Source organism: Cantharellus anzutake, assembly GCF_015039405.1.
Source record: "Cantharellus anzutake strain C23 chromosome Unknown EI90scaffold_153, whole genome shotgun sequence".
NCBI classification, from domain to species: Eukaryota; Fungi; Basidiomycota; class Agaricomycetes; order Cantharellales; family Hydnaceae; genus Cantharellus; species Cantharellus anzutake.
Window position 1 is genome coordinate 133,392 of NW_024067103.1, and position 25,414 is coordinate 158,805.

The 25,414-nt window shown below is 49.1% G+C and overlaps 10 protein-coding genes across 10 annotated transcripts; 4 read left to right on the forward strand and 6 right to left on the reverse strand.

Annotated features, from left to right (window-relative positions):
• The first annotated feature begins 716 nt into the window (after nt 1-716).
• EI90DRAFT_3090711 (myosin class I heavy chain) lies at nt 717-5,657 on the forward strand. The gene is made up of 16 exons (XM_039062342.1): nt 717-880; nt 948-1,270; nt 1,322-1,484; nt 1,545-1,648; nt 1,700-1,934; nt 1,984-2,672; nt 2,732-2,937; nt 2,995-3,151; nt 3,203-3,509; nt 3,566-3,654; nt 3,711-3,839; nt 3,888-4,009; nt 4,060-4,276; nt 4,333-4,609; nt 4,662-5,209; nt 5,275-5,657. Exons 1-16 carry the CDS (start codon nt 760-762, stop codon nt 5,314-5,316), a joined length of 3,729 nt encoding a protein of 1,242 aa, XP_038908543.1. The 5' UTR covers nt 717-759; the 3' UTR covers nt 5,317-5,657.
• Nucleotides 5,378-8,091, reverse strand: EI90DRAFT_3090712 (uncharacterized protein). Its single transcript, XM_039062343.1, has 5 exons — nt 8,021-8,091; nt 7,182-7,965; nt 6,464-7,152; nt 6,361-6,392; nt 5,378-6,285 (listed from the first exon to the last, which is right to left on the reverse strand). Exons 1-5 carry the CDS (start codon nt 8,042-8,044, stop codon nt 5,721-5,723), a joined length of 2,094 nt encoding a protein of 697 aa, XP_038908544.1. The 5' UTR covers nt 8,045-8,091; the 3' UTR covers nt 5,378-5,720.
• Nucleotides 8,092-9,396: 1,305 nt separating this feature from the next.
• EI90DRAFT_3147646 (uncharacterized protein) lies at nt 9,397-10,932 on the forward strand (the record flags this gene model as incomplete). Its single annotated transcript, XM_039065543.1, has 6 exons — nt 9,397-9,507; nt 9,579-9,699; nt 9,790-10,031; nt 10,100-10,194; nt 10,258-10,375; nt 10,468-10,932. 6 exons carry the CDS (start codon nt 9,397-9,399, stop codon nt 10,930-10,932), a joined length of 1,152 nt encoding a protein of 383 aa, XP_038908545.1.
• Nucleotides 10,933-12,573: 1,641 nt separating this feature from the next.
• On the reverse strand, nt 12,574-14,653 carry EI90DRAFT_3090721 (uncharacterized protein). The gene has a single exon (XM_039062344.1). It carries the CDS (start codon nt 14,424-14,426, stop codon nt 12,849-12,851), a length of 1,578 nt encoding a protein of 525 aa, XP_038908546.1. The 5' UTR covers nt 14,427-14,653; the 3' UTR covers nt 12,574-12,848.
• EI90DRAFT_3090722 (uncharacterized protein) lies at nt 14,317-15,124 on the reverse strand (the record flags this gene model as incomplete). The annotated part of the gene is given in 3 exon segments (XM_039062345.1): nt 14,317-14,448; nt 14,461-14,758; nt 14,840-15,124. Coding segments are annotated over 2 exon segments (504 nt in total), but the record flags the coding sequence as incomplete, so codon positions are not given.
• A 51-nt stretch (nt 15,125-15,175) lies between these two features.
• On the reverse strand, nt 15,176-17,142 carry EI90DRAFT_469588 (uncharacterized protein). Its single transcript, XM_039067667.1, has 3 exons — nt 16,805-17,142; nt 16,004-16,741; nt 15,176-15,945 (listed from the first exon to the last, which is right to left on the reverse strand). The coding sequence occupies exons 1-3, from the start codon at nt 17,027-17,029 to the stop codon at nt 15,487-15,489; spliced, it is 1,422 nt and encodes a 473-aa protein (XP_038908548.1). The 5' UTR covers nt 17,030-17,142; the 3' UTR covers nt 15,176-15,486.
• Nucleotides 17,143-17,452: 310 nt separating this feature from the next.
• On the reverse strand, nt 17,453-18,739 carry EI90DRAFT_469771 (uncharacterized protein). The gene is made up of 3 exons (XM_039067668.1): nt 18,453-18,739; nt 18,240-18,401; nt 17,453-18,173 (listed from the first exon to the last, which is right to left on the reverse strand). Exons 1-3 carry the CDS (start codon nt 18,699-18,701, stop codon nt 17,736-17,738), a joined length of 849 nt encoding a protein of 282 aa, XP_038908549.1. The 5' UTR covers nt 18,702-18,739; the 3' UTR covers nt 17,453-17,735.
• A 226-nt stretch (nt 18,740-18,965) lies between these two features.
• Nucleotides 18,966-20,559, forward strand: EI90DRAFT_469928 (uncharacterized protein). The gene is made up of 4 exons (XM_039067669.1): nt 18,966-19,335; nt 19,389-19,840; nt 19,891-19,975; nt 20,029-20,559. Exons 1-4 carry the CDS (start codon nt 19,146-19,148, stop codon nt 20,217-20,219), a joined length of 918 nt encoding a protein of 305 aa, XP_038908550.1. The 5' UTR covers nt 18,966-19,145; the 3' UTR covers nt 20,220-20,559.
• EI90DRAFT_3090734 (uncharacterized protein) lies at nt 20,414-22,041 on the forward strand. The gene is given in 4 exon segments (XM_039062346.1): nt 20,414-20,946; nt 20,992-20,993; nt 21,006-21,081; nt 21,130-22,041. The coding sequence occupies 4 exon segments, from the start codon at nt 20,472-20,474 to the stop codon at nt 21,846-21,848; spliced, it is 1,272 nt and encodes a 423-aa protein (XP_038908551.1). The 5' UTR covers nt 20,414-20,471; the 3' UTR covers nt 21,849-22,041.
• A 559-nt stretch (nt 22,042-22,600) lies between these two features.
• On the reverse strand, nt 22,601-23,532 carry EI90DRAFT_3090736 (uncharacterized protein). The gene is made up of 3 exons (XM_039062347.1): nt 23,461-23,532; nt 23,097-23,374; nt 22,601-23,040 (listed from the first exon to the last, which is right to left on the reverse strand). The coding sequence occupies exons 2-3, from the start codon at nt 23,097-23,099 to the stop codon at nt 22,876-22,878; spliced, it is 168 nt and encodes a 55-aa protein (XP_038908552.1). The 5' UTR covers nt 23,100-23,374; nt 23,461-23,532; the 3' UTR covers nt 22,601-22,875.
• Between the last annotated feature and the right edge of the window lie 1,882 nt (nt 23,533-25,414).

Below are 25,414 nucleotides of genomic sequence, written 5' to 3' on the forward strand. Positions count from 1 at the left end.
AACTATACTGCATTCTTTCAATGTTGAGGAAGCTGTAGATAGTAGTGGGCAGCCTATCACACCAGAACTTGAGTTCGGCGGGCCCGCTCATCCTGGAAGTGTCCTATCTATCCAAGCATCACTCTTGAAGCTAACGATCTGCTTGTGGATATTAGCCACATCACCGGTCATCCAGTGCGCGTAACGCCCCGTTCACCTAAAGCAGCTGAGTTGATTCGATCGGTGAATGTAAGTTGGTGATTGGGATACTTAGACTGGGATCAGTTTATGGTTATGACTTCACCTCTCTCCTACATAACATCTTTTGTCAAAAAATTCACGCCATTGGTGATTTTACTCGTGGATCGTACTATGCCATGCAAGCGAGTGCTGTGTTGGCGATGACGGAACTTGACCGCAGTTCGTGAAATATACATCACGTGCGATCTTCCACTCATTGTTTACATTCATATACAGTTGTCACCTGCAAACGGTCATTCAGCAATTCTCAGCCAATGGTTTGTCTTCTCTGTTCCCTGCAGCTCATGCTGGTGAAATGTGTTCCGCTATAGGCGCCCTCGAAGAAAGCGGGAAAGAAGGTCGTCACGCAGGCGGCACCGAAGAAGGGAGGTGGAGGTGCCAAGGTTGCCAAAGTAAGGGGATATGCAACGATCTTCTCAAACAGTGTGCCGATCCATGAGTAATTGTTGCTCCATTATGGACTACATGTAGGCCGACTGGAAGGAAGGTTTCAAGAAAAAGCAGGCTGGCGTTTCAGACATGACACTCCTCACAACCATAACCGACGAAGCAATCAATGACAATCTTGAGAAGCGCTGGAAGAACGGGGAAATTTACACCTACATCGGTAGCGTGCTTATCTCTGTTAATCCTTTCCGAGGTGAAGTTTTATGCCACGCTCTCCTTGCACCGTAGCCCGATGGTTTGACCATTTGCTGCACTTCTAGATCTCGGTATTTACACAGACGCAGTACTCCAGACCTATCACGGAAAGAATCGATTAGAGGTTGCGCCTCATGTATTCAGCATTGCTGAAAGTGCCTACTATAACATGCAAGCATACAAGGAAAATCAATGTGTCATTATTTCCGGTGAATCAGGTGCAGGCAAAACAGAAGCTGCCAAGCGCATCATGCAATATATCGCTGCAGTGTCTGGAGGCCAGGACAGCAGTATCAAGGAAATAAAGGACATGGTACTTGCAACGAATCCTCTGCTGGAGAGCTTCGGCTGCGCTAAGACGCTGCGAAATAATAATTCCAGTCGTCATGTACGTTGTGGACTCGGTGTCAATTCTTCAACAGCTCAATTAATTCGATAGGGAAAATATCTAGAGATCATGTTCAATGACGGGGGTGAGCCGGTGGGCGCACAAATCACAAATTACCTGCTGGAGAAGGGGCGGGTCGTTGGCCAGTTGGATTCGGAGCGTAATTTCCACATCTTCTATCAATTTACCAAGGGTGCATCGGACGAACAACGAGGTGAGTGTTACGCCTGCTGTCAATATCATGAGTACGATCCATCATATATCTCATTCCTAGAGATGTTCGGATTGCAGGGCCCAGATTCATATGCTTATACCAGTCGATCGAATTGCCTAGACGTTCCAGGGATCAATGACGTCTCCGAGTTCAAGGATACGATTGTGCGCGTTGCAGGTTCTCTCATAGTTTCACACTGATCAACAAATTTGCAGCAAGCAATGAACGTTATCGGACTAACGCAACATGAACAAACCGAGATTCTTCGCATGCTTGCAATAGTCCTATGGCTAGGTAATGTTCAGTTCACTGAGATGGAGGACGGGAACACACAAATCGATGACACCAATGTCATTGATTTCATTGCTTACCTCATGGAAGCGGATTCGAGTGCAGTTCACAAGGTGATGACAACCAGGGTAGTAGAAACGCAACGAGGTGGAAGGCGAGGTAGGCCAGAGTTTGCGGCGTAAGTGAGACGCTGATTGACACCCCCAAGGCTCTGTCTACGACGTCCCCCTGAATCCCACACAAGCAGCAGCGGGTCGCGATGCCCTAGCTAAGGCTATCTACAACAATCTTTTCGAGTGGATCGTGTCCCGAATAAATGTATCCATGGCCGCAAGAGCAGCGCATTCCCATCTCATCGGCGTCCTCGATATCTACGGCTTCGAAATCTTCCAGGACAATTCGTTTGAACAACTTTGCATCAATTACGTTAACGAGAAACTACAGCAAATATTTATAGAGCTCACATTAAAGACGGAGCAAGAAGAGTACGTTCGGGAGGAGATCAAGTGGACTCCAATCAATTATTTCAATAACAAGATCGTATGTGATCTCATTGAGGAGAGACGACCACCAGGAATATTTGCTGCATTGAATGACGCTTGCGCTACCGCCCATGCCGATCCTGCTGCTGCAGATGGGAGTTTCATTCAAAGACTATCAGGTCTTTCCTCCAACCCACATTTCGACGGGCGTGGCCAGAAATTCCTTGTGAAACATTATGCCGGCGACGTGATGTATAATGTTCCGGGAATGACTGAGAAGAACAAGGACGCACTGGTCAAGGATCTGCTCGAACTAGCTGCAACTTGCGGAAATCAGTTTCTTGCTTCGCTGTTCAGTGACCGCCCCGATCCGAATAGCAAGAAGCGGCCCCCTACTGCAGGTGACAAGATTAAGGTTTGTTTCCATTTTAAAGCGCATCTCTGGAAGTGCTGATATGTTATTGGGCTTTTCAGGCATCCGCCAATGCACTTGTTGAGAACTTGATGCGTGCCCAACCCTCTTACATCCGAACGATAAAGTCGAATCAGAATCGTAGCCCCACCGAGTATGACACGAAAGCGATCTTGCACCAAATCAAATATCTGGGTTTGAAGGAAAACATCCGGGTGAGACGGGCTGGCTTTGCTTACCGCAACACCTTCGACAAGATGATCGAAAGGTCAGTTATATATTCATCTCCGCAGTCTGGCTCTGATTTGCTTGACGTGTATCTTAGATTCTATCTTCTTTCCCCCGCAACTTCCTATGCTGGCGAATACATTTGGCAGGGCGATGCGAGGTCTGGTTGCGAACGTATTCTTAAAGACACTGGCATTGCCAGGGAAGAATGGCAGATGGGTGTCACAAAGGCTTTCATAAAGAATCCGGAAACGGTGTGTACTTACTTTTTGGCAGGCAAAGTGGGCTAATAGATTCTGTTAAAGCTCTTTGCACTGGAGACTATGAGAGACCGTTACTGGCACAACATGGCTGCCCGGATTCAGCGTGCTTGGAAGAATTATGTGCGCTATCGTAACGGATGTGCTACTCGTATACAACGCTTCTGGAGAAACAACAGAGAGAGCATCCAATACGCCAAAATCAGGGACCGTGGCCACCAGCTGCTTGCGGGTCGCAAGGAGCGAAGACGTTTTAGTTTGCTAAGTTATCGTCGGTTCCTGGGTGACTACTTGGAAGTTGGGTCTAGCGATCCGCTGGGGGAGACGCTCAAGGAGGCTTGTGGCATTGGCAGTACGTGATTAGTTGCGATGTCAGCTGCAGTTTTGGAATCACTTCCTTCCCCATAGACGAACAGGTTGCGTTCAGTTCAAGGATCCAAATATTGGTTTCCAAACTCGGCAGATCAAGCAAGCCTTCTCCTCGTTACTTAGTGGTGGTGCGTCGAACATGTTTCCATGTTTCCTTGTCGCTCCGCACTGAACGTTAGAATAGACCGAGAAGGCCGTGTACATTGTCGTTTCGATGCAGAAAGATGGACGTATCACCACCATGTTAGAGCGTAAGATCCCGCTTGTGACCATCAAAGCAGTTGCGATGTCAAACTTGCGGGATGATTGGGTTGTGCGTCATTCCTCTGAGTACCCTAATTATACCTTATCCCTTCTCTAGGTACTTAACCTCAATGCGTCCGATGAAGGGGATCCCGTAATTAGCTGTTTCTTCAAAACAGAATTGCTTACTTGGTTAGATAAATTAACACGGAGCAGCATCGCTGTAGTCATAAACCCCGCGTAGGTGTCCCTGCTTGCTAACCATGTCTCCGTGCTAATAGCCTGCTTAGCATCGAGTACGTCAAAAAGAAAGATAAGAAGCAAATCATTAAATTCCAGAAAGACGAGACCATCCACAGGAACGACGTATACAAGAGTCATGCAGTGTCCGTGCCATCTGGTGAACCTCCTGGAAGCTCGTCACGGCCCGCGGCTAAGCGCAAGCCTGGCCAAGTCAGACCGATCACAAAAGGGAAGCTACTCCGGAAAGGCGGGCCATCCACTGATGTAAGCTGGAAGTCGCCCCAATGTGGAATCAAGGTTAACATCCGGATCTGTGTTAGAAACCACGGCCAGTCGCCGTGCCGAAACCTACCAGCAAACCCTTCCCAAGCATATCAGCACCAGGTGTTAAACCACCCGCCTCCACTTCCACTACACCAGCTAAACGACAATCTGTCGCTCCTCCGCCACCGCCACCGCCACCTCCACCTCCACCAGCGGCCGCACCAAATCCCGACGTTCCTATCTACAAGGCATTATTTGACTTTTCCGGGCAGGAAGGCGAAATGTCACTAACGAAGGATGACCTAGTGGAATTGATCGAGAAGGACGACAATGGTACATTGCTCTTACAGACCTCTGAAGCTTGGCACTAATTCTCTATACAAAGGCTGGTGGCTGGTTAAGAAGGATCAGGTCGAGGGATGGGCGCCGTCAAACTATCTTCAGCTCGTTCCCCCTAAACCGAAACCCGTAGCGCCTCCTCCGCCACCCACCGCACGGCGGCCTGCTCCCGCAACACCAGCCCCCGCCGCGAGCGTCCCCAAATCTGTGACTCAAAAGCCCACAGTTCCATCGTCTTTGACCGCGGACTCCAATGCCAAGCCAATATCTGTATTCCCGGGTATGGCACCAAGCAACGGATCGACAACGCCATGGAAGAAGCCCTCCTTGTCTACAACAACTTCCGAGCCAGATTCTGGGCGCCAATCTCTAGTAGGGGCTGCTAGTAAAGCACCGCCACTTGCTCCAAAACCTAAGCCGCCGGTGCTAGCACCTAAACCTGGGACTGGAGGTTTAAAGCCTCCAATCGCGGCCACAAAACCGTCGATTCCCGGGAAACCCAATGGTAGTGGCGTTCCCCCTGCACCACCCCGACCTCCGGTGGCGGGAGGGGGTGGTGCGCCAAGGGCAGGTCAGCTGGATTTGGCCGCTGCGGTAAGGGAAACGCCGATATTTGTTCCCTTTCCCTCCCTAAACTGATGACACTCTTACGTTGTCAGCTGGCTAAGAGAGCACAACGCGCTGCCCAAGAAGAAGATTAAATCCCACACTTTCTTTATACACCCCCTCTCCCCCCCCCTCCCTAGCTTAATATGTGCCTTGTTAACAATGTAACAACAGCGACATAGAATCTTCAGACTCGCGGGTTGTTCGATGTATGTCATGTTTAGTTCGTTAGGTTCATGAGTGTAAGTAGAGGATATTAAAACATACAGCGGAAGGATGAATTTTAAAAGAATGTGCCATAAGATGCAAGATGCGTAGAATGGGTACCTAGGATGAAAGTATTAGAGTGTGTGATGAAAAGATGTTATTGAGTTCGGGGAATGAGTTGTCTCCCTCCATAGGAAAGAAACTGTAATTACGGATTCGTTACAGAATGCAAGCATCAGTGATCTACATGTGCTTCGTTTCGTTTAAAAAAAAAGAAGCACATCTTTAGATATCATTCGTCGTCTACCCCAGAAACGAACGGATCGTCGTCCATACCAGCCTCGAGCCCATCAAGATCATGCACCACATCCTTCAGTCGATCGAATGCAGAGCCGTCCTGTTCCTCACGAGGAGTACGTTCCGATGACAGCATAGCATCCTCGACCTCTTGTCGGGCATAGTGCATTTGGACTTCATCGGGGCTGAGGACTTTGGTCCCTGTTGATCCAATTCCACCTACACCACGCGAGAGACTTTCGGTAGTGCTTCGCAGCGCTTCGTGTCCCCGAACGATAAGAGCGTCGACGAGCGCCGTTACACGTTCATAGGCCGGATCTGGTGGCTGCTCGACTCCATCGTCAGAATCCTCATCATCGTCCTCCTCTTCCAAATCATCTACTGCAGTCCCCCCTGTTTTTGATGTTCCGGCTGCGATCGCGCGCTTGCGTTGCTCGTCGAGAACTTTGAAAGCGCCTGGAGGAAGAATGAGACGAGATTCACGCAACCGTCTTTTAAGTTCACGAATTTCACGCATTTGGCGAACCTTTTCGGCCTCAAGTTGAGTATTGATGGCCATCCTAGATACAGCAAAAGAAAAGTGAAGATAAGTAACTGGTGACGTTTCAGGATGAGATGAAGGGGAAAACACGAACAGTGAGCGATTAGTTATTTCGAGATCGGCAATCTTGAAAATGCGAACATGGGGGACGTGAGTTTTTTTGCTGAAATGAAAAAAGATTATCGAGGCTAACCCACTTTACGATTCGACTTTGCCTCTATCTTCGCTTCCGCCCGTTCCATCAAATCGAGTGGTAAAAGTAGACCCGAGTCCGTCTCTTCCTCTGGCAATTGTACGCCCTCGCCGTCAGCTTCAGAATTAGATGACGATACGCCTCTCGACTGGCTTTGTTGCATCCCTTGTCCACTCGACCAAGCTGCACCCAAAACCTTTCGGTCCGGTATGATAGTTCCTGGAACTAAATGTGGTTTTTCTACTGAAGCGTTGGTAGAAACAGAAGATGAGACATCTGAGACATGGGATGATGGTTTTGGTGGGTATGATGTGATTGTTACTGGTGGTAGCGGTGCTGCAGCAACGCCGGAGTCGGAAGAGAGTGAGGAGAGGGTTGATGTAACAGGCGATCTAGGCACTAGAAGTCGTTGCGACGGAGATACGATATTGGTGGTGGTAGGGATACTGGTTGAGGAGATAGAGGTAGCGGCACGAGGACGAGAAAGTGAAGTCGGTGATGATTGCTCCGGAGGCAGATGAGCTGTACTCCATGATGATAGGTTGGAAGGCTGTTTGTCGAGGCGATAAGTTGCGGAGGGTGTCCGACGGTGAAGTGGACTGGGTGTCAAGGTCGGTTTTCGAGGGGAGTTTAAGGAAGAGGCAGAGTTAGAACGTGCGTGTCTATTTGATGTTGTCGTAGCAGATCCTCCTTCTGAAGAAGACGGGGGATTTGAGGGGAACCAGGTCCTGTGGGTAATGATATATTGGAGAGCTTCGCTCGAGGGCGTATCGGGACATGGGTGTTCCACGAAGAAGGTGGAGGTGGCTGATGGCCAGAAGCAGTTCCTAGCGTGACGCTCGTCCGCCGTATGCTGCCAAAGCCATTCTCCTTATTATTAGGCGTGCGTGGTGAGGAGGCGGAGATGGCCGAAGCTGACACTAGGCTCGCATTCGAACTCAGATGCGAACTGAGATTCGAACTGCGTCCATCGTCACTAAAACTTCCTGAACGTCTTCTACTGGGATCTGGACGCGCAGTTGGTGTCAGAGAGCGCGCAGAGGAACGATCGGGGTATAATCGTGTAGAAATGATTGGGGCGGGAGCAGAATTCGACGACGAAGTGGCGCCGCTCAACGGTGGGATTTTTGACACGGGTCCGGTAACAGACACTGTTGGCAAAGAGGAGGAAGAAGAGGCGGTATTCTTGTTTAAGGCTAGAGCACTTCTTTTGGCTTTCGGTACGAAGCCTGGGGAGGAATGGGATGGATCGGGAGGAAAGACACTACTATGGGATACGAACATGGAAATAGGGCGTGGCGTATTAGGAGCTTGGTTCGGCCGTAGGGGGGACAGAGAGCGCGGGGTTTGACTAGCTAATGGTGGGGAACGAGCTAATGGAGTGGAACTACGAACGATGGAGGAGGAAGAAACCTTGGCTTTCACTGTTATGGAACGCCCGACCCGCGAGGTTGCATCTCCGGTCCGAGTTGGTGATGCCGCTCGCGACGCAGGGCGCGAAAGGACCTAATTCCCACGTTATTCTGAGCTATTTAGTACTTGGATCGTCGTAATTGCACACCTTGCGCTTGATGGGCCCTTCCATCGCTCGTCGCTCCCTTTGGAACACGGGTTGAAATGTGTTCAAGGTTGATTCCGATCTATCACGTGTCGCTCTCGAATTTCATCAAGATGTATGTACATATTACCGTAGACAGGATGCCACCCAAATTGGAACAAGATCGGCATGGAGTGCTTCCGGATTGGGTCTCCATGTCCACCAAAGTATGCGATGCGGTCAAAGACAATGCCGGACGCATGCCTGTTCCGGAGCCAGAACACACCCGTATCGTTGCTCCTTTTTTAGAATCATATTGGTGCACTATCCCCATGTTCCCGCCAGCCTGGGATCGTTGGGATCGTTGATTCCTCAAAAGTATATAAATAGCCTTCAAATTACTCACTTGGTGTCAGGTACAATGAATCGTAACATCTAAGGCACACAAAGCATGTACGTACTGAATCGAGACATCACTTGTTGCTCGGCACCGCTATAAAAATTGAAACAACAACAACCGTTCTTCGGCCATGTAGAAAGCAACGACCCTAACGTTGTGGAATATATGTCAAAGGCAAGAGCGATTTGTTAAGCGCGCAAGGGGATGAGTTTCCTTGTTCGGTCTTATTTAATTCGGAATAATCCGACGGTTCGGCAACGACAGAAAAAGTACTGCCAATCTCAGCCAGTGGTAAAAGGCCTAAATCTCGTAATATTGTCAAGTGGCTTAGAAGAAGTACGTGCGGCTCGATGATATGTAATTTGTGGCTTTTGTGGTGGCTGGCAGCTGACGTGAAAATGAATTAAAAGTTGATCAATCAATTCCTGTAGTTCCATCGGCGCTTAATTTCAGTGCCGACTGAGTTCTACTACATAGTGTAAAGTGGTTTTTCGTAATCCCGTTACAAAGTTGGATCCTCTTCCACCACTCCTGTTGAACCTTGGACGTAAAAAAAGTTGAGATTCGGCCATGGAAACTCAATTCTTTTTTTGGCAAAATCAACATCCCAAAATAGTCTCGATGAAAAATTGTTAATAACATCCAGTTAGCTTTGCATGTTCATGCTCTCGATGGGTTGTTGTTGTCGTCGCAAGGGCCCAGCTACTAACATAAGAGATGCTGGTCCCCAATGAGATTATGCGTGGCCATGCTTCTTGGGCCCGAAAAGCGATTTTTTGATCGGCAGGATACATACCCTGGGCGAAAATAAAAATAAAACTCGGGGATAAAGCTTTAAAATCCGAATCACACATGGATATAAGAAGTACAAGTCCGTCTCACCTTTCTCATCACTTTCACTTGCTTACTTGCATACAACTGTTGCTTTGTTTTCTTCTTCTTCTTCTACCTCTTCTTCAAACCTCCTCCTCGCCTTCCAGTTTCACGACAGCATCCCAGCATGTCGCGCCACGTTCTTTCTCTCCTCGCCGCAGTCGCCTTTGTCACTGCTCAGACTCCCACACCTTCTCCCACTCCCCTCTTCAACCAGCACTTCCCGTATGGCCAGCAGGTTCGTTAACTCGCTCCTTCCAGATTATCCTCTTTTTTCGCTTAACCCACACACACACACGTTTATTCCAGCCTTACAAAGTTGACGATAACCCCACTGGTCGTGGGCCTCAATTCGGTTACAACATTTGCAACTCTACCACTGAAGGTCCTAACTCGGACTGCCAGACAGCATTGATGAACCATATTGATGGTAAGTCTGGCGTCTTATTCTTCTTCTTCTTCTCCGTCCACTTGTTCCTTCCCTCGCGCTAATCACTCCATCACGCACTTCCAACATCAGACTTCTGTCTTTGGGCGCCCCCTCTTCCCAATTCTACCATTGGGGATACCGAAGCAGAATGTGTCGCTTGGTCCACCAAGCCCGGCCACGGAACTCGCATCATGCCTGCTGGCACCTTGACAGGAGTTCAGGTCTTAAAGGCACCCAATTACATTCTCTTCACTGCTACCCTCAACCAGCAGAATCTTAACCTTCAACCGGATGATGGTGGAGGAGAGTTGGATCCTCACGGTGCTGATCTGGTCCGTCCACATTCCCTTTTCTTTTCTTCCATGCGTGTGTGTTCATGCGGCTTGATGATCTCTGACAGCGTGGTAACCCTCTTGGTTCCCTCGTCTATTCGAATGCGTTCCCCAGTAACAATGGCAACAACAACTCGTTCCAGCAAGTCTACCAATGGCACAAGTAAGTTTCATCATTTTTTTTTCGTCTGTCCCAGTGAAACGAGCGCTTATGTTGTTTCTCCAGCTACATGGGCTCGGGCATGGCCTGCTTCAAGATTTGTGACCCTAACGTTGCCAATTCTGACATTTACTGCAACAACATCTTTGATCGTATTGGCTGCAACTATGTTTGCCCTGCATCAGTATGTATATTTTTTCTTCTAGCTAGTTACAAGGGAAGTTTGCTGATGGTATATTTCGTTGTGACCTCTCTTTACGTGCGCCACCAAAACAGTACACTCCAGGCGAATTCACAGTTTGCGACAGTGAAGACCAGGACCCTCCTGGAGTTTACACTGGTTCAGACGGTAAAACATCGACCTTCTCTCAACCTCCAGAATCCCTTGGTCCCATCAGCACCATTCCTTTCACTCCCAGGATTCCAGCCACCTCTAACTGCGTAACTTACACGTCTAGCCTGCTCTACGCTTCGCAATCTTCGCCTTCTCCCACTAACAGCAAGGGTTCTTCTACGGGTACGAGCACTGGTACTGGTACTGGCACCGTCACTAGCAAGCCATCGGGCAGTACTTCCAAGAGCGGTGGATCGTCTAGTACTCAGGGAAGCTCCAAGAGTGGTGCCGCCTCGCGTAGTGTGAACTTGCCTGGTGCGAGCATCTGGGTCGCGGGCAGTGGTGTCTTTGTTGCGATGGGTATGACTCTCTTCGCGGGATTGATGACGGTTGTCGTTGCGTTGTAAGAGAAAGAAAAAAGAAAAAGGAAACGATGCAGAAATGATGGCGGTCCGTCATTCGTTACTACTATGTTTATCTCCCCCCCCTCTCTGTTCTTGTCGTTCCACTCGAACTGTTCATGAACGTTCGGACCGGGTAGAACTGCGGTTACATGACATTTGTTTGCCCGCTTCTCGTCCCACTCCCCCAATTCTACCTTACTTACCTTACTCTACATTTGTCCTCCCCCCTCCGCCGAATACCCAACCAAACCGATTCGCAAACGTTTCTTTTTTTCTTTTTTTCTCTCAGCCCTTGCCGTCTGGATATCCATTTCCGGTAGCTCGACTCAATACCTCTCTGTCTTCTTCTGTTCCTCATTTATCTTATGTTTTTACTCCCCTTACTTTTTCTTTCCTCTTCCATCATTGGAGGGTTAAGAGAAGGGGGGGAAGAATCGTAGTTTGCTGGGTTCCAATGATAAGGACTGCCGTATTTGTCTTTATTTTTCTTTTCTTTCTTTTCCCCTTGAAGACCAGATCTCGTTTGGGAATCGAACCAGTAGTACCTTACGTCATTCTCTCATCATATGTTACGCACTCTTTCTTTCGTGCAAGTAAGTGCATGTGCGGAAGCAGGATGCATGATATCGTTGAATCCGCTGCTGGATTACTGGCGTTGAAATTCCAGTCTAGACGTATAACTACGGCAAAACTAATTTGAGTTTCGTGCACGGAGTTATCGATCCCCATGCTTGCGAACTCGAGTGGACCCCCAACATGCATGCATGCTAAACGTATCGCTTGCGTCCATTCATATCGGATGTGGGGGTACGTATATAATGTAGTACGAGTGTATGCAGCGTGCTTCCCAGCTGATACTCATATGATGGAGCTTACGCAGATAAGCTGGGGTTCCGGACACGTACCATGTATCGATCAGTACAGCATGCAGCCTAAAATTCAAACCTCTGCCTGCGCGCTCAAGCATGCCCCTAGCTCCGGCTTCTGCCCCTAGAGGCACTCGGTGTATGCGTACATATGTACGTAGACGTGGATCACTTGTTACGTCCCTACAGAGCTGGATCTATGGTGCCTAGGTCGATTACAGGTGTATAAGCGCTCAGCACACAGGGGTCTTGTCTTAGGCTGTGGAGCGTACTGGAGGTGGAGCGGACATGCGTACGTACACAACCTGATGCTCATAGCGATGAAAGATGTAATCGGCTAGAGGAAGATAGATCGATCATGTTATGTAGGTGTGCAGCTGACCCATGAGTCTCCATTGACGGCGTAGCTGAAAGTCTGGGCCCTAAAGAGTATCACTCATTGAGAGTACTTTACACAGGGGAGGAGAGGTGGAAGTATGACCAACGCATATTAAAGGTACGTAATTTCGCTTAATTAACTAATTATCGGCGGCGTAAAGAGATCCGAGCTCCACAGTATTATAATTCACGGAACTCTGCTTTTGGGGCTTCGTGTCATAAAAACTTGGTGTGGCTGAAAATCAGGTGGCGTAAAACAGATTTTCACTCAGATTCTATCTGGTGCAATGAGGGACCATGCAAGCCAGGCCTCTAGAGAATGAGACCATCATATGAAGCATCACGTAAAGACAAAAACATGACCAGACATCTGAGACTTATCACGCTTTGAGAAGTCAAGGCGCTTGCGCTGCCGCCGCATGCATGTATTTTAGTTATACCGAAGCAATTAGTTGCAGCGACACGATTCAGAAGAGCCAAATTAACAGAAGCAGAAGCAGAAGCAGGACGCCTTGTGCATCCCACATATCCAGCGTTTACTTTTTCACGCCATCATCTCGATCCCCTAGCGCGCTAGGTGCCTTGTTTCGTCGTCAATGTGAGCTCGAAGCGCGGTCCGATTATATGCATGTGCACCACGATCTATGCAGACTAAAAGCAACCATGTGAAAATGTCTACGAAATTAGGCGTGTAAAATCGTGCGACCTAGGCGGGGGAGGGGTGACCACACTCGCTTCTGCCAATGACCGAGGTCGAATGATCCATATTGCCGCTTCCTCTCGAATCTCCTCCCTTGTTACACCTCCTTCCTCGGAGACAAGAGGGTTCGTAAACGGCTTGAGCTCCGCAGTGGCATCCATTTCTCTGAGGAGAGCCTTCACGCTGGCCCTATTCGCAGTCACCGTCGTCATGTGCATCTGGCTACCCCACAAAAAGGACAATGCGGTATGCTTTGTGATAGCTGAGCGCAACCCCTTTGAATTTGGTTTAGTACGTGACTCGGTCGAGGGAAGTTGGGAACTGTCCAGTGGATTGGATATCGGTTGACCGGAATGTAAGCCTGCTAATGATGCGGCAGTTCGACCAAGGTGTGTCCAAAATTCTGCTCCCTTCAACTCCGACCCGGAGGCGTCCCTTTCGACAGTACCAGAGTCCGGAGAAGCAGGAGAAAGGTAGAAAGACTCTGGAACGTCCGAAGGGAACAGTTGTACATGCAAAGAAGGAATAAAATCTTTCGGGTAGCGAGAGCTGGTCCAGAATGATTGAGACCCACTGGCACAGTGCTCCTCTCCCTCAATTGGTGATGGGGCTTCAAAGAGAGCGCGAGCACGAGCGCGCTCGTTTTGACCTCCAATTTTATCCACGATGCCAAATGCCCGATGCTTAACTTCGGGAGTGGTCCAGAATTCTATGGATGGACTCCTCTCTGACGGTCCGACGGAATAATTGGACGAACTTGGCGATGGAACACCACGTCCAGAATGAAAAGCGATCGCATCTATGGCCTTTTGACGGATTTCTTCGAGCAACGGCAACTTGGCTTCCTGGATAGACTGAGCTATGAGCGACCGGGCATGCTCCACTGAATTCCCTCCATTATCTACGCCATCATCATCATCACCACCACCATCATCGAGTGCCTCTTCCACCCCATCCGAATCCGACAATAGTAATTGTCGCCAAGGCCGAAATCTTTCTTCGGCGATACTTGGATTTTCCGGTGGGCCCATATGCGTGATTTCCGAGCACAGCGCGACGACCGCGGACAGGTCCAAATTGATTTTCAAAGTGTGATAGAACGATATGGGCGTCTTGACTAATTTCATGTTTGCCAATCGGTCGCCGATCTCACCGTCTTGTTCGTCTAGCAGTACCGTGATGCCCAATGCTTTCAGTTTGTCCACGTGTCTGAGAATACGGGATAGATCGCGCTTTTTGTCCACGTTGGATGCGTCTTGGGATCCCTCCGGCGCCGGGCCGGCCGTGCACACGGCGGAAGCGAGGCGAGTGAGACGGAAGATGATTTGAGGGCGGATGGATCGTACTACTCCTACTCCTACTACTGCCCGCCCTCTTTGCGCCGGCGTAGTAGTAGAGTCAAAGGAGTCTGCCGTCAGAACGAATCTTCTTCCTTGTGCGACAAGAGAGCTTTCCAACGATTGGTGGGAAGTTGATGGATCTTCAACTTGAGTAGTAGTAGGCTCTGGTTCCGAATCCGAATCGGAAGATTCTATCTCGTCCAGTTCGCGCATGAATCGACCAGCTGTCAGTCTATATTGCACTTGGAACCATCAGAACATTCAAAAACGAGGGATTGAACTTGGGCGGAAGTTTTTTACGTGATGACTCGCGTCCATTTCTTCCCAAACTCGGAAACCACATCTACCTTTATCGATTCGTTAGACACTCCAGGGATCTTCCCACGTACGAGAGAGGTGCCATCGGCCTTCTTTGGGAGTTTGAAGATCTTTCCTACAGCTGTTACCCCTCTACTCGCGATCAGTTCATCCCATACAGCTATAAGATAGGGGGCGTTAGTCGACAACGGCGGACGCGACTCCCATCCCTCATCCGACTTTAGGAACTGCCACAGGAAACAGACAGACAGACAGACATGGCTGATCAGATACCAACATGCATTAAACTTTTTGTGTAATAAACACACCTTCTCCACTCTCTCATACTCGCGTCGTATTTCCCCGTGTAATCGAGCAAGCCCAAGAATATGACTCGTATTAGCATGTTCTCGATCTCCGCGATCATCCACGTTCTCCTGATTACCGGAATCACTCAAAGGAGATGAATCAATGATCGGAGGAGGCGCAGGCTGGGATAGTGATGCATAATTTGGATATTCGTGTTTGGTTATCCGGGATAGGCGCTGTAGGGTGGGTGTCAATCCCTGATCGCCAGCGAGGAAAGGGGGCATCGTGTTGGCGTGGGAAACAGGTAATTGAATTCAGTAACCCCTTTTGTGTATTCCCTAAAACCGTTCTGGCGTTTCCCAATTAAAATGACTATCATTAGAAAATATGTATACTACTGGTACATGGGGTAACCATGAAGAACTCGGTGAAGCTGTACCTTGACTCGAGCCATTATGTGTAATTCGATTCCTTGGAAGTGGTACATATTGCATGCCATGTTGTGAGTTGCAAGAACAAATGATGAAGGTCGGAGTCTTTGCCACAGTGAAATGGTGGTCCATATATATGAGGGAAATCGCCAAGAAAACGGTTGCGACGAATGACGTGATGTCGATCCGACGAACGAGGGGGGGGGGGGGGGGGATACCGACGTGTGCTTAGATTGCTAAACTGTTGAAGCGAATGGAGCATCTTGAGCAGCATTAATCTTTTCTGGATCATGTTGCTTCGCAGCTCGGGGAGAGAGAGGTATAGCGGAAACGACGACACCATCCGCATTACGTGTCAGAATGGATGGCGACGCCGTTCGTGGAATCAAGGAATTGCCAGGTTGTTCCTGTGCCCCGACTTTTTCGGCACCCACGGAAGGGTCGGGATCCAAACTCAAAGCCACTACATCGGACGGGAGGGCTTGCTCAACAAGTGAACCTCGTTCGAGTTGAAGAGTTTGCAATGAGGACGGAGAGCCCTTTGCTGTTGAAACCCCACGCATGCCATGGGTCATGTTCTCTCTTTCGACGATCCGAAGAGCGGCCTTCAAAGCCTCTCGTTCCTCGCGAGCATTCTCTAGTTCATCCTCGACTTCTGCCAGCTTGCGGCGCTCGATTGCAACCATCTTGTTCGCCTATAGAAATACAATAAATCAGGACACGTGGCCCAGATTTTTGAGTGGTTAAACGCACCTCTTCAAATAATTCAGCACTCAAGTTCTCGAGTTCAGCTTCAATTGCGATCTTATCTGCCTCGGCCGTTTCTCTCCTTTTACGTTCATCAATTAGCTCCCTTTGAAGATCCTCGACGAGCGGTGACTTCGTTGCCTCCAGTATAGGCTCTTTCCAAGTTGTGTCGGAAGACGGAAGTGACGGAAGCGAGGGTGAAGTCAAATGGGATGCCTGAGGAGGTGCATTAGCAATTGATCCTGAGCGTGACAGGGCACTCGAAAAAAAAGACGCAGAGGAAACGTTCCCCCCTCCAAAGCGGAATTTGAAGAATCGACTCTCAGTGTTGGTCGTGACAGGTGCGGACGGCTCTCTGACAGGGATATGTGGGTGGAGTGACCCGTTCTCTTGGCCGGGTACCGGAGATCCTGACCGCGATATGAGTTCTGCGTCACTGACATCGCTATCGCTGGGATTCTGACGCGTTTTTTGTGAAAGAGCAGTGTCGATGTAGCTGCCATCCTCCGAAGGCAATGCACTTAAAGAACCACCAAGAGTTGCCATGGCAGATGAACGCTTCAATCCTTCGCGGTCACTCCATCTCCTCCAGCCGATATCCTTGCCTTGCCCTCCACCCGCACGTTTCAGCGCTTCTTCAAGCATTTCTGTATTTGATAGCGCAAGAGTAAGGTTTGAATTCGCGAGAGTAAGAGATGTTTGCATCTCTTCCGCAGCTCCTTTCATCTTCGTGATCACCCCAACCTAATTTAGCGCGAAGGTCAACGGCGCTAGTATTGTGACGGCCGGGAAAACATATTTGCGTACCAGTGTTCTGATCGTGTCCACGAGTTCAACAACAACATCTTTGAGCTTTGGGTCACTCCCTATGGACTCAATCTCCGAAAGCCGGTCGTGGGCGATTCTCAGCACGCTGTCTACATCAAAATCTACATCGGTGGCGCCTGGCCAGCATGCCTGGGTCAACGAGGGGCTAATAGTCGATAGTTCTGGTTTGGCGAGGGAGTCAGAACGAGAAGGTAAATGTGACATGATGGATCTTCCAGACCGCCGCTTGGTTGGTCTATCACAAACTGTTTCGTGCACGAGAATTGAGCTGGTGGTTGAGCCTTCCTCATTGACGTCACGCGACTAACCTTATTTAAAATGGTTCTGCAAATATTATTAGGATCACATCAGGAACATTGGCAGTCATAAAGTTTTCAATTATAGCTTCTTAACACGCTGCCATATAATCTATCTAGGGGTTTGGGACTGGGTGCCTCATCCCTTTCAATACACATTCAATCTCAGGAAGCAGGAAAGTTTGTATCTTGGCCATCACACGATCTTGTCGTACTCACCAAGGTCGACGTCTGGGGTTCCGCGAGAACTGCAGCGATCAACCTTCTTGAATCCGTTTCAGACCAGGAGACGTCAAACCCATTGTTTCTAGTTTCTTTCAAGCCTTGCAGTAGCTCATCGAGTTTGGAATTGGATGGTTTCGTGTACCGAGCCGAATCCCCGGTGATCTGGTTTGTGTTTAGAGGCTCTTGGTTATTCATTGCCGGCATGTGACCAGGTGTGGAACTGGGATGATGCGGTCGTTGGTTTTGATGATATTGTTGGGTGAGTGCTGGAAGCAGAGGAACACTCGCAACAGTGATTGGTGTCCTAAGAGGCTCAGCAGATTGAATAGAGGGGTTTCCTTGGGATGAGCTTGGGCCTGGCGAAAAGGATCGTTCTAGCCAAATGAAGGTCAGCTGAGAGAGCCTAACCCACGATAACTGCTGCCCTGAGGAATTGAGCCAGGATTGGGCACGGACACAGTCGACGGAGTGACAAACGAAGCGTTCGAGGCACTTTCGGGGCCTGGAAAGAGTCTATACGAGGCATCTTGACTATGAGAATAGTGCTTAGGCGTGTACAAACGACTCAAATGGCTCGTTTGACTGCCAGGCTGCGAAGATGGTGGGACAAAGTCTTCTTGAGTCTCAGCGGCCGGGAAAGGGCGGGGATGAATCATTTGGGACTCCATTGTAGGCGAGCTCCCGCGCACGATGGAGCCAGGGACTCTTCGGGCGTTGTTCTTGACCACGTCGTTATTGTCCAGACATTGACAAACCCTGCTTATCAAAGAGACGAATCCGGTGCAATCTGATGCGGCATAGAAGACAATTTGAAACCGGCGATAAGTCTTGCATGAGAACACCAAGGAAATTCGTTAGAGTACTCTCGGCTCAGACATTATTCTGGTACTCGCCGGAGGGTCATTGTTATGCGTTGCAAAGAATGGATGTGGGTATCTGAAAAGTAGCTGGTTTCCACGGTAAGCGGCACGAAGAGGTAGTCCATGCTGGTCTATAATGTTTCTAGTGGGTGAGTCGTATAGAGCATGCTGAAACCTAGTCAGGTCGATATCTTCCTGGTCAAGGGGTCAATTCCCATTCTGGGGCATAGAAGCCAGCGAACACACGTGAACTTCTTCTTGAGGAGCCTGAGAGGAGTACGAGGTAGAAGAAGATGACTGAAATACGCGTAGACGAATTGTCAATGGAGCTCCGTTGGTTGAAGAAACTTCATCAAGAGCAACTTGTAAGGTTCGATGCATCCATTTAGCATTCCATTTTGGTTTCTGAGGTGGGTTTGAGGGCTGATCGTAGTCATGCGCTCTTGCATACGATACCAGCGGGTACGACGCTGACTTGATATTCCTTTGTGACATGGAATTGGACAGAAAAAGGCAAGTTGATATTGGTTGAGTATTGTTGACAGTCATTGACGTCGGCAACCTGTCATCCCGCCTTTGATACCTGTCTCCGTTAGTTCTTATTTGTAGTGATTACCGATGCCAGCGATCTATGCCCTACCTCTCCCAAGATTGCTGGGTGCCAGGTATCTGGTTTTGGGTGGCATATCTCTCCTAGTGGAACGAATTTTGCCCATTCCAGAAGGCAAATGTTGCCTTTGTTTTGTCTACTCTGTTGTGTTCTTCGAATAAGGTTGCAAGCTCAAATGCATGCTACTAATCCATGGATACCGCTCAACTGATTGCGTGTTTAGCGCCTTTGTTGCGTCGTGATCGCTGCCACCAGCTACTGCTCCTCACACCTCTTAAACTCTTTTGTTCCCCCATGCGGTGCTACGCGCACCCCTCTTTTGTTTTTCAATGAGACCGTCCGATGACATACGTCGTTATTGCGCTAATGCCACGCTAGAGCCGTTGGCGACAACCTGCGACTACAGCCTACTCTCCTTCTCTTATCCGGAGCATTCATCAGTTTCCCGGGAAGCTGGAAGACCGCTTCTTCAAGTCAGAAAACTCTCAGAGAACTTTTTTCAGCTTAATGTGCAGCAATGTATGACTGCTGTGACTTCCCAGGCAAACCAGTTGTTATTGACTGCTTTACAGATCCATTTCCAATCCAGTCTTTCTTGCACAGCGAGGATATTGATGCGTACGATGATAAATGCACGATAGCGGTTTTTCCAGACGGGCTAGTCTCGGGAAAGATACCACATCCTGCTAGCAACTTGGCTGGAGTCAGCGAATGGGTCAAGCAATCTCTTCTGGCTACTTCCGAATCAGTGTTGAACATTCTTGATTACGGTTCTTCGAAATGGTTCTTCTTTGAATTGTATCAAGATCGGGTGTTTTCCGCCCATCTCCTCCAAAAACTGCACCAAGGCTTTCTGCAGCCGACATTGGCAGTTTTTGTGGTTCCTCCCTGGGTCATAACGTTGGACCTCTTTCGTTCTTTGGTTGACGTCGAAGTGGTGCGCGACCTTAGAAGTGCCACCAGACTGCGGGCACGACTAGGTGATTGTTGTGACCTCTCTCCGCCTGAACTGCTGTGGTGCGAGGTAAGTGCCCTTCCCGCAGTTATGAGCCCTAATTAACGCCATCACCGAAGATCTATGACCGATGCATGGATATGTCTGTCACCAGATTTGTCCTCACTTCATACGATTATTGGGTATTCGGACATTTATCCCAAGGCACGTTGCCCTTCTGGTTGTGGTTATGCATAGCTCAATCACGCCCCTATTAGACTCAGGCAGCTGCTTTGCAACGATCACCCCCGTCATGCACCCACGCTCAAGCGGTCCGACGCTGTTACAAGCGATTGTGTTTCATGTTCGCCCTACGGAGTATCGGGACATTGGCCTTTCGTCCCAAGTCTCTACGGCATCATCATGGGTATGTGGAGGCCTACTTAACACGGTCCACTTGTCCACTTAGAATCTGCAGGTGTCAGGGGATACAGCTCGCCCCCTCAAGCGCAAGACACCACCCGGAAGTGATCGACCTCGGGAATTGCGAGCGCCGCACTTTAAAACTCTTTCGTCCCGGTCCAGCACGGGTTCTGGCCCCCATAGACGTTCTCGGAGAGCTCCATCCGTCGTTTCTTCGCACAAGTCAAGATCGAGGAATTCTCGTTCAGTCGGGGAGGTCGCAGATCCAACACACTTCTGTGGCCGCCCCCCTTCTCCAATGCTTCACTCTGTCAAAGAAGAGTGCATAGATGGCGACTCTTCGGGAAGAGAGGGGCCACCTCCCAGTCCTAGCGCCAACTTCCCTGCGCTGCGCGATGAACAATCCGAAGTAATGGATGAGACTCCTGATGGTGCAGATGTCCCTGAGTCTCAGCCTCTGTCCTTCCCCTCCTCTTTGGAACCTACTACGCCCATCAGAGAAGACTCTCATCCAAACGGAATTCCCAGTCCCCCACCTCACGCTCGGCCTTCCGGACCTTCTCTTGCATATATTTCCAATTATCCGCCTTCTCCATCACCTCTACCTCACCTGCATCCCCAACAGATGCCAGAATATCCTCCAGCACCCACAGTGCAGCTTGTTGAGAGTGAAGGATCCGATCGGGGCCGCAGTCCGACTCCAATCCAAAATCTAGCATTCCCAGAATGGTGTCGTGTTCCTTCCCCTCTGGTGTCCCCACCGCCTACTCCACGTGAGTGTTGGACTTTCTGGGCTGACGAAGCGGGACACTGATTCTCCATCCATATAGCACCTGCGTCCCAAGAATTTCATTGGCCAGAAACCACATCAGAACACCTCACATGGGGCGACGACTGGGTTCAGCAAGGTAATCAAGTAACGCCGCATCCTTTGTATCATGCTTACAGTCGTTCAGACAGCCAATATGCCGTCGGAGTGCGGGTGGCCCCTCAGCCTTTCGGATCGCGAACTCCAATTGATTGTTCGGACTCACAAGCCGTTGACTATGGTTATTACGGATCGGATAACGATGTTGAGCCTGTTCCGGGCGTTGAGCTGGTTTCGACGACAGATGGTCATGCTCATAATCCTGTCGTTCCAGTGGAAGGACTGCGCTCTCAGTCCATGAGCAGTCAGGATGAATCCAGCTCTGCAGACAATCAAGAGAATGATGAACCTGTATTCACTCCCCCATCACGTCCCCTGTCTGAATACAGCGTTGATGATCCATCAGGAGGCACGCAATTTACGCCGGACTCCATTCCGGATTCTCTTTCCTTCAAATCGGAATTTTCCGCCTCGGATGCACGAAAGAAAGCCTTGGAGAAATACAGAGAAGCTTGCAGAGAGCTTGGGCACTTACTGGAACGAATGAGGCGAAGAGATATCGTGTATCCGGAGGATGACTTGGGGCACCTCAGTAACCAGCATGAGACAGACTCAAATCATTTTAGCCCTGTCAGCGACGAAAATTCGGCTCCAGAATCGCCTCGTCCCCTTTCAGACGAACTTGCTGAGAGCCTATGCTCCTCCGCACGGACGATGTCGACTTCAAGAGCCCTGGAAATTCGCGAAGTTGTTCGTGCAACTTTGGGTCACCGCGATCCAGATCCCTTACCCCCATCCTCTACCTGAATGGTCTCCCGGCCAATATCACCTATGCCCCGCTGCTCCACCGGACACTTTTCATCTCCGTTTCTCTGTACCATTATAACTGTTTATTCAGTTCTTGGTGTTTACACTAGATCAAAAGCACGCGACTCCAATATGCGCTCGGGTCATGAAAACGTGCTAACCATGACTAGCCATGTTCGGGCACGGCCTTCATGTATTTAATGCAGACACCTGAAATTACTGGAATAAAATGCGTAGACGACCGTGTAAGTTTCGCACGGCCATGCGCACTCACCCCGGATGTGCATTTACAACCTTCACATGCATGCAACGCTGAATATATGTGAGATAGCAGTGGCTCGCAGCGAGAGACAGGAATTACAACGAACCGCAGAATAGGAAATACATATGTCGCGCTAAATAATTTAAGTCTCCTGCCTAACCTGTGCAGCGAGCATTCTGCTGCGCAGTCACCGCATAATTGAAATTTTTCATAAAACTTATGAAAGTGGGTCAGCGTCCTATTGGAAACGAATTGAAAAACAACGAGAGCTAGTGGCTTCATAGCCAATAAGCACTAGCTCTGTGACCATCTCACGGATTCGACTTTAATTTTAGCACACATCGCACCAATTCGATAGACGGCTTGTCTCTTGCATTCCCCCCGTTGACCAAGTGCCAAGCGTCGACTATAGGTTCTTGGCAGCCGGCTTATCTATCATTGCCCAATTCCCATGACGCATATCCAATATGAAGACTTGATCCCCGGCTATCAGAAGAAGTGTGTTTATAGCTATTCAGTAACATACAAGATATCCCTTACAGGAAATCCACCCGTTTCAAGAACGCTCACAGCTAGTATTTTCCTGTGAAAACGATCGATAAGAATTCTGCGATCAACGGTAACTGGCCAGACGGGCAGCACCCCGAAACGTTGACCGCATCGATATTTCCCCCGAAATCGAAGTCCCAGCAAGTTGAGTTCACTACATGGAGTGATTGAGGTGGAAGCTGCTTTAGCTAAGGGAAACAGCTATGCGGTTTGCGATCACAGAAAAATAGGGAGACCCCAGATGTGTGTTGAGGAAACCGACCATAAAGTGGATTGGTTACGTATGTATTGGGAGGTGAACGTTTCAATGGCCAAGAGATAGGAGTATCTGGTGCGGTGCCTATAGCCCGCATATTTGGAATTTGGAACAAGTGTCACGATCTTGAAGCCCCCCTCTGTGAGAAACGAAGGAAAAGGGGCGGGTCTGAACTGCGTACCATTAGGACAAATCGGGCTCACAGGACGCCTCCTGCTCCTGTGCCTATCGCCGGTAAACCACCGTTTCGCTTGCATAATTAAAATAAAATAGGCATCTACCGAGCAGCCTTGTCAACCCGCGAGACGCAACTGACCGGGTCTACGTAGCAAAGCGTTTCGTGCAGAATTAAGACAGTGTCGGGAGGCTTGAAAGAGCGTATGTTAACCAGGCTACTTTTGTTATGAGGGTTCCCTTCAAACTAGATGACCAAACTGCAGCGCAGCGCCTGTCCCCAACCTGCAAATCAAGCGTTGTTAGTAGCACGTTTGGACCTGTGGATATTTGCTGGCCATTTCCCACGGTAAAACAAAAATCGAACCAACCTTTTGGAAACAAAAGCCTCGCAAGCTCGGCTAACAATGGTTTCATCTGCCATGCATTACGGTTGCCGAGCAGGGCCAGGTCTAAGTTTGCATCCGACTCAAGCGCCGCGCGTCACGACCTCATCGCTACGCGTCTATACATAAGTCAATTTGCGTTTTAACGGCTCCAGCGCTGTTGTGGACATACTAGGCACCACACCAACACTTTTTCTCGCTTTTTCCGAGCGAAATTCATGCCTTACATACCTGCGCTTTGAACTCACCGCTACGCGTCTCTACATAAGTTAACTGCGTTTTAAGCGACTCTGGCGCTGTTGTGGACATACTAGGCACCACACAATCACTTTTTTTTGGCTTCTCTTCTCTGGTTAAAATTTGGACATTCTTCGAGTCTCTTTGGTCCGCAAACCGCTGATTGATCAAGCTATGTGTCACATAGGTTATGTATTACATAGTTTTGTATGTATACTGGTAACATCCCTGACTACTATCACCCACTTACGGTTGCCCAGCAGGCCAGGTTGAACGTTAACGTTCGCATCATGGTCACAAGTCACGTGATTTTGATTTTTTTTTTCTGTTGAGCTCACCGCTACGTGTGTTTACACTGCTACAAAAACCACATCAGACTCGTACCCAGTTGTTTTCACTCTGTGGACGTGCGCGCGACACTGCAATGTGGAAATGCGACTAAGTAGTTTTGTATTCAATGTAAAGTCACGTTCTGCTTTCAATACAAAGAGTCACATGCTACTCCGCGCGGCAACACCTCACACCATTAGCAGTGGCAGTCCACTTACGCATTTGCCAAATTCGACGCGATCCTCTCAGAAAACAATTCTGGAACACATGAGGTTCCCCATGTCTGCACAAATTTTCGGAGTAGCATGTGACTCTTTGTATTGAAAGCAGAACGTGACTTTACATTGAATACAAAACTACTTAGTCGCATTTCCACATTGCAGTGTCGCGCGCACGTCCACAGAGTGAAAACAACTGGGTACGAGTCTGATGTGGTTTTTGTAGCAGTGTAAACACACGTAGCGGTGAGCTCAACAGAAAAAAAAAATCAAAATCACGTGACTTGTGACCATGATGCGAACGTTAACGTTCAACCTGGCCTGCTGGGCAACCGTAAGTGGGTGATAGTAGTCAGGGATGTTACCAGTATACATACAAAACTATGTAATACATAACCTATGTGACACATAGCTTGATCAATCAGCGGTTTGCGGACCAAAGAGACTCGAAGAATGTCCAAATTTTAACCAGAGAAGAGAAGCCAAAAAAAAGTGATTGTGTGGTGCCTAGTATGTCCACAACAGCGCCAGAGTCGCTTAAAACGCAGTTAACTTATGTAGAGACGCGTAGCGGTGAGTTCAAAGCGCAGGTATGTAAGGCATGAATTTCGCTCGGAAAAAGCGAGAAAAAGTGTTGGTGTGGTGCCTAGTATGTCCACAACAGCGCTGGAGCCGTTAAAACGCAAATTGACTTATGTATAGACGCGTAGCGATGAGGTCGTGACGCGCGGCGCTTGAGTCGGATGCAAACTTAGACCTGGCCCTGCTCGGCAACCGTAATGCATGCATGTCCCCTCGAATGGAAGCAACCGGTCACCAAATTACTGAAGCACTAGGCGGTTGCAGCTAGATTAATCCCAGCCTGAGAGAGGATAACATATTTGCTAAGGGCCTATCGTAAGTGTAACATGCGATCGATGAGCAGGCCTCAACCCTCATGTAGAGCAAAGATCAGTCCAAACATCGGTACACTTCTATTGCTTACAAGGGCCAGCGGTGACGCTATCGACCCCATGAGCGACACCCATGCTCCACATACGCGGAGGAAACTCTAGATTCAAATATTGGTATGGATAAACGTTCGAGGAATATTATTAACACAAGCTGCAGCGGAGAAAGACCAGCCAAACCTGAGATTAGGCCCACCGGAGGTG

What these genes read in the sequence shown, in the direction of transcription:
- EI90DRAFT_3090721 (XM_039062344.1), bottom strand. Translation starts at nt 14,426, where the DNA reads ATGCGCGAACTGGACGAGATAGAATCTTCCGATTCGGATTCGGAACCA.
- EI90DRAFT_3090712 (XM_039062343.1), bottom strand. Translation starts at nt 8,044, where the DNA reads ATGGAAGGGCCCATCAAGCGCAAG. An exon ending in AAGGGCCCATCAAGCGCAAG is followed by an intron (nt 7,966 to 8,020) that starts GTGTGCAATTAC and finishes CGTGGGAATTAG; the next exon opens with GTCCTTTCGCGCCCTGCGTC. An exon ending in AGGCAAAGTCGAATCGTAAA is followed by an intron (nt 6,393 to 6,463) that starts GTGGGTTAGCCT and finishes CGCATTTTCAAG; the next exon opens with ATTGCCGATCTCGAAATAAC.
- EI90DRAFT_3090734 (XM_039062346.1), top strand. Translation starts at nt 20,472, where the DNA reads ATGCTTCACTCTGTCAAAGAAGAGTGCATAGATGGCGACTCTTCGGGA. An exon ending in CGACGACTGGGTTCAGCAAG is followed by an intron (nt 21,082 to 21,129) that starts GTAATCAAGTAA and finishes ACAGTCGTTCAG; the next exon opens with ACAGCCAATATGCCGTCGGA.
- EI90DRAFT_469928 (XM_039067669.1), top strand. Translation starts at nt 19,146, where the DNA reads ATGAGACCGTCCGATGACATACGTCGTTATTGCGCTAATGCCACGCTA. An exon ending in TCAGCTTAATGTGCAGCAAT is followed by an intron (nt 19,336 to 19,388) that starts GTATGACTGCTG and finishes ACTGCTTTACAG; the next exon opens with ATCCATTTCCAATCCAGTCT. An exon ending in CTGAACTGCTGTGGTGCGAG is followed by an intron (nt 19,841 to 19,890) that starts GTAAGTGCCCTT and finishes CCATCACCGAAG; the next exon opens with ATCTATGACCGATGCATGGA.
- EI90DRAFT_3090711 (XM_039062342.1), top strand. Translation starts at nt 760, where the DNA reads ATGACACTCCTCACAACCATAACCGACGAAGCAATCAATGACAATCTT. An exon ending in GCTGTAGTCATAAACCCCGC is followed by an intron (nt 4,010 to 4,059) that starts GTAGGTGTCCCT and finishes TAGCCTGCTTAG; the next exon opens with CATCGAGTACGTCAAAAAGA. An exon ending in GATCGAGAAGGACGACAATG is followed by an intron (nt 4,610 to 4,661) that starts GTACATTGCTCT and finishes CTCTATACAAAG; the next exon opens with GCTGGTGGCTGGTTAAGAAG.
- EI90DRAFT_469771 (XM_039067668.1), bottom strand. Translation starts at nt 18,701, where the DNA reads ATGTCACAAAGGAATATCAAGTCAGCGTCGTACCCGCTGGTATCGTAT. An exon ending in CTCCTCAAGAAGAAGTTCAC is followed by an intron (nt 18,402 to 18,452) that starts GTGTGTTCGCTG and finishes CCCCTTGACCAG; the next exon opens with GAAGATATCGACCTGACTAG. An exon ending in CGCATAACAATGACCCTCCG is followed by an intron (nt 18,174 to 18,239) that starts GCGAGTACCAGA and finishes TTCTCATGCAAG; the next exon opens with ACTTATCGCCGGTTTCAAAT.
- EI90DRAFT_469588 (XM_039067667.1), bottom strand. Translation starts at nt 17,029, where the DNA reads ATGTCACATTTACCTTCTCGTTCTGACTCCCTCGCCAAACCAGAACTA. An exon ending in TGGACACGATCAGAACACTG is followed by an intron (nt 16,742 to 16,804) that starts GTACGCAAATAT and finishes GCGCTAAATTAG; the next exon opens with GTTGGGGTGATCACGAAGAT. An exon ending in GTGCTGAATTATTTGAAGAG is followed by an intron (nt 15,946 to 16,003) that starts GTGCGTTTAACC and finishes GTATTTCTATAG; the next exon opens with GCGAACAAGATGGTTGCAAT.